The sequence below is a fragment of the Carica papaya genome, chromosome 7, assembly GCF_054855325.1.
Source record: "Carica papaya isolate Zhongbai chromosome 7, ASM5485532v1, whole genome shotgun sequence".
NCBI classification, from domain to species: Eukaryota; Viridiplantae; Streptophyta; class Magnoliopsida; order Brassicales; family Caricaceae; genus Carica; species Carica papaya.
In genome coordinates, this window is record NC_142315.1 from 5,885,546 (window position 1) to 5,895,074 (window position 9,529).

A 9,529-nucleotide genomic window follows, 5' to 3' on the forward strand; every position below is an offset into this window, starting at 1 on the left:
TATATTTATATATTTTATGCTAAGTGTTTAATTTTATTAAATAAAAAATTCTAATTAACCCGATAATAATTTCTTTAGATGATTGCTAGAAGTACAAGTTTACTAAATTGGTTCGTTCTTAAATTCTTGCATAGAATATTTAGTACGTGCCAAATAAAAATTTAATAGTAATTAATAATGCAAAATTATTTATTGTACTGCAGTTTATTTTATAAGAATTAGTTATTATTATACCTAAATTATATAGAGTTATGCACGTAATAGTCAATAACTCATTACTTAAGGTAAAATAAAGACGTTATTAAATTAATACATTTAGATAGAAAATTCAGAAGTTATAATCATAATGTCATTAATTTATGAAATTGTTTATCCAAACTATTTAAATTTTATCTAGAATAACATATATATTCGTTATGATTGACTCTAAGAGTATGACATAATTTATACCTTATGTTCTTTTTAAATACTAAATTAAACGAATATATATGCATGAAAATTATTAATAGATAAATTTTTTATTTAAAAAATTATTATTATTATTTTTTAGAGATCATAATATATCATTAGATGTCCCTTATAATTAGTAACTTCGAGGTAATCAATGAACATAATTTATCCGATTATATTGTAAATAAATGAAATTGATTAACAAGTTATTACTAGTTATATACGCTAATAAATCTTATATTTATATCTTCTCAAATAATCTACTTAAATTTTCACAAACTTCAAATTTTCTCCTTCATTAATAAGTTGATAAGGTGTCTTAGTCGTTTTTGCACGATTAATGTTTAAATTATAAGATCGTAAAATTATTTTAAAAATAAATTTTAAAAGCAATATAGTAGTTGATAAAATTTGTTACGATAAGTGCATTTAATAGTATTATATTTAACTAATTTTATTTATGAAATTAATTACGCTTGTAAGATAATAAAAAATTAAATAATAATTTTATTGTTATTATTAAATTGTTTAATTGATATTTCTTAAAGCTACGTTACTAATTTAAATTATTTTAGAATATTCATTTTAATTTAATTATTTTATCTAATTTATTTTATATAAATAATAAATTTTAAATTATTTTTTATTTAATTTAAAAATGAAATTATTATTTAAAATAATATAAAATTGTTAGTATTATATTTTTACTTCAAAAAATATTAAGTTTATTATTAATAAAGCATAGAGTTAATATATATATATATATATATTAAAAATTAAAAAACAGAAACAGAAACAAAGGTCAAGAGAACCCAAATACAAAACAAGAACAAAGCTTTATAAAAAGACTTTAAAACTGGATTATCAAGCTGCAGATAGTAGTAGAAATAATGGTGTCTTGTTGCGAAATTTCCATGGCACATCCAACCAGACGAAATGTAAACAAGTCTTATTCGAGTACTGCATCCCCCAGTTTACAGTGCAAAATCATCCACTTAGATCGTAAAAGAAATTTCAAATATTTGATATATTTTTTTTTTGAATGAGATATCAATTCTAATGACAGTTTTATTAGATATCTTATGATTAGAATCCTTCTTTTTTCCGATCTAGTTTCTCTACCACTGATAAATCCAGTTAAATTCAGACATGATACATTTTTTAGTTATTGGAAGAAGTCAATATTATCTTTGGGATCCAGAAAACAACTGATCTAAGCAATCAATTTATTGATATTGGAAGACCCAAAAGATTCTTCCAATGTATCATATTTTGGATCCAGTGGAATTCATAGGGATAGGAAGAAGCCTTCTTAGATTAGTCTAAATCTTGGAATTGACTGGTTAAGGACCCAGTAATCAATTTATACCGCATTGTTGCTCAGCTGCTTATCGTCAATACTGGATTTTGATGGAGTTCCACCTCAGAATCCTGACTTTTAAGAGCAAACAGAACAGGTCTTTCCATACAATCAAACGCCGTCTTCACAGCAACAACAAACTTCTGGTGGCTCTGCTGCTCCGGCAGATAGCACCGGATACAATTACAATCAGCCTCTTTCTAGCTACAATCAGCCAGGACAATTTTATACTCAAGATGGCTATGGTGGATATCACACACACCAACAATCTGGTTATGGGCAGTCACCAACACATGATCAGCAGCAAGGTTATCGATAAACACCTAATTATGGCAGTGTGACCAACCCAACTCAGGAGGGGCACACTCCTTCCTATGGTTCTCAGGGGGATACAGCTCAAGTCAATAGCCAAGCCCAAATACTGCAGGTTATCCACCCTAGGGAAGTGCTCAGCCGGGCTACGGAATGCCCCCAACTTCACAGACTGATATGGTTAGCTTACGCACGATAAATCATACTTCATTGTTAAGAGATTGCAGTTTCTTTTATAAAAACTAGTTATTACTATAACTGAAGTATATAGAGTTGTGTACATGATAACCAATAACCCATTACTCATGGCAATATGTATATTTATAATGATTGGCTCTAAGAGTTGGACACAATCTAAACCCTAGGTTCTTTTCAAATACTGAATTGAATGAATGTATGTGCATGAGAATTACTAATAGAAATATTTTTTATTTAAGAAAAAATTTTATTATCTTTTAAAGATCATTATATGATGTTAGATTGTCTTTTATAGTCGAAAAGTTCGATATAATCAATTAACATAATTTATCTAATTATATTGTAAATAAATGAAATTAATTAACAAGCTATTACTAATTAAACTATTAATAAGTTGATAAGGTGTCTGGTCGTTCTGGCACGACTAATGCATGTATCATGAGATGGTACAATTGTTTTAAGAATAAATTTCAAAAGTAGCAGAGTATTTAATAAAATTTGTTACAAAAAGCGCTTTTAATAGTATTTTGTTATAAAATTAACTATGACTGTTGAGATAATAAAAAATTAAGCCAAAGAACCAAGCCCTCCGAAAAGGCTAAAAACTGGAATATCAAGCTGCAGATAGTAGCAATACTGCCGTCCTGTTGCAAAGCAAAATGTCCATAGCACATCTGACGAGACAAAATTAAAATGTCCTACAACCCAATAATCAATTTATAATCCGCCTTGTAGCTCGGGTCAACGTTGGATCTTGGCGGAGGGTTCCACCTGAAAATCCTGACTTGTAAAAGCCACTTAATCCAAATTTTGGCACTTCGGCATCAGAGGACAGACACCATCCCCAAAACAAAGCCTTACTGTCAATGAGACACCCAAAAGGGGACCTCCCCTTTTGCCCCAAACAAATTCTGCAGTAATAGTCTCCATCTCAGAAAGACCACCCAATTCATAATAACCAACCACATAGTATGAAAAGACAAATCAGATCACTATGATCATCAACATTCACTATCTCAAAACATTTAAGCAAACAGAACAGGTCTAAACACTAGCAAACCTAACCTACCAACAGAAACACAATTAACCATTAATAGAACAAACGAAAATAGTCAAGATATTCCCAAAACATAAATCATCAATTCTTGGGTGACGTTTTAGCTACTCCACTCTGCTGGACAGTCTGTGAAGCTGGTGCTGTTTCGTAGGCCCCACGAGCATTACCAGTTGCATTACCATCAGAGTATACTGGAGGCTGGGAGTAACCACTACCATATGAGGTGTTGTAAGGCGGCTGTCCCTGCACATAACCTTGCTGATTTGCAGGTGGAGCACCATAGGCAGAATAACCTGACTGACCTGATGTAGTTCCATAACCAGATGGTGGGGCACGCTGTGAACTAGAATCGGGTTGAGTATAGCCAGATGATGGTGGCTGTGAAGGGGGATATCCTGGCTGAACAGGAGCAGGCTGGGCATAGCCTCCGGCACTGGGAGAATGCTGGGTCTGTCCATAGACAGGAGGATTTGCCAGAGGCTTCTGTGCTTGACTAGCTCCATAGCCTGCTCCATATCCAGACTGAGCTGGTGCTTGACTCCCATATGCAGTTTGTGAAGTTGGGGGCATTCCATAGCCTTGCTGAGCACTTCCCTGGGGTGGATAACCTGCAGTATTTGGGCTTGGCTGTTGACTTGAGCTATATCCCTGCTGACCCATGGCAGGGGGCTGCACAGGTGGAGGTGCTTGAGATGAATCCCCCTGAGAACCATAAGATGGAGTGTGCCCCTCCTGAGTTGGATTAGTCACACTGCCATAATTAGGTGCTGATCCATAACCTTGCTGCTGATCATATGTTGGTTGCTGCCCATAACCAGATTGTGGGTGTGTGTGATATCCACCATAGCCATCTTGAGTATAACCTTGTCCTGGCTGATTGTAGCCAGAGGGAGGCTGATTGTAATTGTACCCGGTGTTATCTGCCGGAGCAGCAGAGCCACCAGAAGTTTGTTGTTGCTGTGAAGATGGCGGTTGATTGTAATAATCATATCCACCTCCTGAAGTAGCCTGCTGGGATGATGACTGATCCCAGTTGGGAGGGTAACCACCAGATGCCTGTGGAGGATAACCTGCATAAGGTGGTTGAGAATACTGAGGTGAGGGACCAGGATATCCTCCAGGCTGCATGTAGCCATAACCAGGTTGTTGCATTTGAGGAGCTCCAGATGGAGCCCAGCTTGCTGGTGGTCGTGCTTGATAACCTTGCTGAGGGTATCCTCCAGCCATCCCTGGATTTCTAAGGCGATGCTGCACAAGATTGTATTTTAAATAAATATGGTGAGCTTTCAGAAAAGGTGAAGCATTACAGACATAAAGCAAAACATAAATATAGATCGTACAGACATAAAACCTACACAGCACATCTAAAAACCAGCAAAACAGATTTCAAATAGTGATACGTCCACACAGGACTAAGAGAGTTCAAAGAGTTCATATTGTACTCTGAAGGGGAATGAACGCCTACATACCGTACTGTTTGATGAAATAATTGAGTTTCTCCTGCAGAAGCCCATCCCTCTCCCTATTCGAAGTGAATGGGTGCAAAAAGAACCACAAAATGCCATACATTTCATATAAAAGCAACAAATATTTGCAAATCAAATTGCCATAAACAGGCAAAAAGTTCACAGCAGTTTCTACACCATTTAACGTAACTTTTAAGCTTCATATCAATCATATATCAACTCAAGCATCAGATCAAAACAGCAACCTAGAAGATCACTACATCTATCAGTACATTTAAGGAAGTTAATAATTTCTCAGATAAAAAGCACAATTTAAAGAAGTCAGATCTCTCAAAAAAATTAAGTTTGGATAACAGAAAATAAATTTATATTCACAGAGCAAAAATATGTTTGAAAATGTTCATATGCTTAGGTAAGAAGTTTAAATGCATCAATTTCCATGGACCCTCTCGATATTGGATGTGAATATCTGAGTATTCATATCAGTTGTTATTTTAACACAATCATTAGATTAAAGCAGCATCCTAGAAGATAACTATACCTACCAGTAGATATAAACAAGCATATTTTTTTATGTAAGATATAAGGAAGTTAATTATTTCTGATTTAACTGAATAAAATTTAAAAAGGAAAGTCAAATCTACCAAAAAAAACCATTTAGATTTGGATAACAGAAAATAAATTTATAACTTCATAAAGCAATAGCATAGGTGAAGATTTTGATATTCTCAGGTTAGAAGTTTAAATGCATCAATTTCCACCAGTCCTCTCAACATTGGATGTGAATCTCAGTAGCTTTGAAGCTTGCTGTTAACCTAAGCTGCATTTCCATAGACTGAAAACACCATCTTCTTATGACCCAACCTTCAAGAACAAATATTTTTTGTTGAAAATGGAAACTGACCCAATCAAGGAACCACCTATATACATTCTTGAAAAAACAGAATGTAGACAGCATTTTTTTTTGGAGGTATGTTTACTAGGCCAGTAAGTTCAGCACTGAAGATCAAGAAAATCACTTTGATAGGAAGCAGTGTAAAGGAAAATGCAATTAGTACTTCCTTCAGATTCCAATACTGGTACTGCCAAGATATTACAAGAACAGGGCACATTATAGATGAGACAATATAGTTTGGCAACTTTATTCTGCCATCAAAAGTGAACTTGAAGCTCCTTTCAGAAAACATCATTGCTAAATATCAGAAATTGAAGCTCCTTTCAAAAAACAGGCCATATTATAGACAAGACAATATAGTCTGGCAACTTTCTTCTGCCATCAAAAGCGAAATTGAAGCTCCTTTCAAAAAACGTCATTGCTATGTATGATTTAGTAGGCCAGTAAGTTCAGCACTGACGATCAAAAAAATACTTTGATGGGAAGCAGTGTAAGGAAAATGTAATTAGTACTTCCTTCAGATTCCAATACTGGTACCACCAAGATATTAAAAAAACAGGCCGCATTATAGACAAGACAATATAGTTTGGCAAACTTTATTCTGCCATCAAAAGTGAATTTGAAGCTCCTTTCAAAAAACATCATTGCTAAGTATCAGAAAATGGGATTCAGAACCATACCAGGGCAAGCTGAGGAAACACCAACACAAAAGGAATCCATGTTGGTGTCACCAAAGGTCCACTATAAACTAACCCTACAATAGTTCTCAAAAACAATATCAGTTATACGATAAAATTCATAAGCACATTCTGGTAGAATATGTCATTATCCGATAAACCATTCAGTTGGCATATAGCTTCAAATGACTTGACGATGGACACGAGATATACATGATAAGATATTTGCTATAACCATAACAACCTAGAGATTAATTATAAAGAGTTTCCCCAAACTAATTATTCAACAAAGTATTAAAGCACTATGAGGACAGAAAGCACTCTGACAATTTTGGCAAATGAAGCTACTGAACGCCACCCAGGAGAGTTCTGCCTACTGATAAATCCAAAATAACCCCAAAGGAACCAGCTGCAGATAGATAAGACTAGACATTCAAACTCAAGAAGTTTAGTCACAGTTTCATCCGTAAGATATCCACAGTGTATACCATGCTTACCAGCCCCAATACTAATATAAAACCAAAAAAAATATTTAATATGAGCAAGGAAACTCTCACGAAGTGGTAAATTTTGCAGAGGCTCAGCTTTCTTCCAAGGGTCATTTTGACACACAGGATTATATTCTCAACCAGCTGTAAAAGCCAACTGGAGCAGCAACAAAGGATATCTGCACTTCTCTGGATTTTACAAGTCCAACAAATGGAAAAGAAAATATCCAAACTATATCCACAATTTAATGAATGGGCACTCGAAGAAATTAAGACCCAATTTTTGCAATATGGTTAGATTAGCACAAAAAATCAGTAAAACCTAGGAACTTGTGACAAAAAGAAAAGAGTAAAAGAAAGTACTAATGCACAAAAAAAATACAAGTATTCAGCAGGTCCTGGCATAGCTAGACAATAGCAATAACTAAACAACCAAATCAACTGAAAAAAATTATATTATAAGAGAATCGCCAAAGAATACATTTTAAGTATCATCTTTCCAATGCCAAGATTTGACCAAGTTCAAGGAGACAGAGTGTTGAATTGGCCAAATCGACAAAACACAAACAACCAAACTTACCTCACTTATGACTTCATTAACCAACTGTTTTGCATGTTCAATCTGCTCACTGGTCCCATCTACCTGTAATGTCCTTTCTGTTGATGTATCTCCAGGGGGCAGATGCAAAGGTATTACCTACACAGAAGAGGCAGATTACAAATGAAGATGTTACCAAAGTGTGTATTCATCACATGGCATCAAGCAGAAAATGGCAAGGATCCAAAAACAATGGTGCTGGTGAATTTCAAATAACCTGAATACGAGCTCCAGACTTAGCTTGCATGGTTTTAATTGTTTCACCACCTTTCCCAATCACCAGACCAACCTGAGACCACGTAGATATAGCATATAACCCTCAAGCAACCAGAAAAATAAGCTGAAAACAAAAGCACAAACTTCATATATATACCTTGTTATTTGGTATTTTCATTACAAACTGCTCAGACCCTGCCTGTCCTGTTAACCTTCGAGAAACAATGCCTGAACCCCCAGCTTCAGCCTGGTCAAAATTTAGACATTAGACAACTACATTGATACTAAAGCACAAAAAGTCTTCGAAGATTTCATGTCTATAATAGAAAGTCCTTTAGCGTGCATGAATGTAACTCTCTTCCAAAAACTAGCATTCTCAAAGAATATCAAAAACACAAGCCCAAAATGTTTGCAATTAGAAGATAAAGTACATCAGAGGAGGAAACATCAGGAGGCAAAAGGAAGTATAGAGCCTACCTCCTGAAGAACCTCATTGATCAATTGCTCTGCCTTAGCTATTTGCTCTGAAGTACCCATGAGCTCTACCATTCTGTTTGGAGAATTCGGGTCTGCATCCACATCTCGGGTAACCTGGATCTTGGCTCCAGATTGAAGTTGAAGATACTTTATGGTCTCGCCACCTTTGCCAATGATAACACCTACCCTTATATTTGGAATTTCAATCTTCTTGCTTGTACCCTGGAAACTACCATACGAGAGAGGTATAGATGAAGGAAGTGAGCCTGAAAGGGGCTTTCCATCTGCATTAAATCAATCAACCTTCGTTAAGCTTCAGATCCACATACAACATATGGCTAACAAAGTAAAAGCATTACCATGCTTCATATAACTTACAAAGTAACCAAGAAATATTAATGCATACAATACTTTCAGCAATTACCATTAAAAGCAGGGATCGGTTCAATTATTAAAAAGAAAACAAATTAAAACCCTAACAAAACCCTACCTCCGCATAAGACGGTGAGATAGGTGAAACCAATAGGCAAAGTGCACAATAAAAAAGCTAAAGCAGGAAGCAGAAACCAGTTCAAACATTGAGTTTACAGGTATACTGTTCATTAATCACTCGAAAGATACACAAAATTGCATACATCCAAATTAACCAATAACTCATAAGTAAGCAGATACACAGGGAAAAAAAGAAAAGAAAAAGAAGAAAAAAAACATACCAGAGACGGCGGAGGAACTAAATCCCTTATCATTCGAATCAAATAGAGATGCACCATTTTCAACGCGGGGACGCTTGGCGTCGGCTCCACTGATGAGACGAGCAGCGATCTCCTGCGCGCGTTGCTTTGCCAACTGGATTTCGTCGGCCGGCGGCGGCACGCTATTGTACGAAGCCGGTGGAGCAGCCACTGAATCCGGCGAGGCAGACGGGATCGGACCAGAAGAGAAACCCGTGGACCTACGAGTTCCAGAAGAAGGCGTTTGGTCATCGTATTTCCGCTTGTTTGTTGCTGTGTCTGTGACAGCGGAGTACCGCGATTCGTCGGCCATTTTTGGTTGAGCGAGAAAGAGAGAGAGAGAGAAAGAAAGAGAAAGAGAAGAAGAGACCCTAACGCAGACACTGAAGATAAAGATGAGACCGGGTTTCGTATTCGTAAATATTCTGATTTGCATACAGAAATAAAGGTCTATAGTCTACTACAGGCAAAGCTGTGCCCCAGGCCCGGCCCGGCCCAGCCCAGCCCAGAAGATTCAATTTTGTTTTAGCCCATATCTTAAATTCTTTTTTTTTGTCTATAATTATTTATATTACTTTTCTTATTTAGATATAAAATGTTATAA

The 9,529-nt window shown here is 35.7% G+C and overlaps 1 protein-coding gene across 1 annotated transcript; it reads right to left on the reverse strand.

The window, feature by feature from the left end:
- Positions 1-3,251: 3,251 nt before the first annotated feature.
- Positions 3,252-9,329, reverse strand: LOC110822071 (KH domain-containing protein). Its single transcript, XM_022052077.2, has 6 exons — positions 8,908-9,329; positions 8,195-8,478; positions 7,875-7,964; positions 7,719-7,790; positions 7,484-7,600; positions 3,252-4,625 (listed from the first exon to the last, which is right to left on the reverse strand). The coding sequence occupies exons 1-6, from the start codon at positions 9,236-9,238 to the stop codon at positions 3,459-3,461; spliced, it is 2,061 nt and encodes a 686-aa protein (XP_021907769.2). The 5' UTR covers positions 9,239-9,329; the 3' UTR covers positions 3,252-3,458.
- Positions 9,330-9,529: the final 200 nt, after the last annotated feature.

What these genes read in the sequence shown, in the direction of transcription:
- LOC110822071 (XM_022052077.2), bottom strand. Translation starts at nt 9,238, where the DNA reads ATGGCCGACGAATCGCGGTACTCCGCTGTCACAGACACAGCAACAAAC. An exon ending in TCAATGAGGTTCTTCAGGAG is followed by an intron (nt 7,965 to 8,194) that starts GTAGGCTCTATA and finishes AATTTTGACCAG; the next exon opens with GCTGAAGCTGGGGGTTCAGG. An exon ending in AGTCTGGAGCTCGTATTCAG is followed by an intron (nt 7,601 to 7,718) that starts GTTATTTGAAAT and finishes TCTTCTGTGTAG; the next exon opens with GTAATACCTTTGCATCTGCC.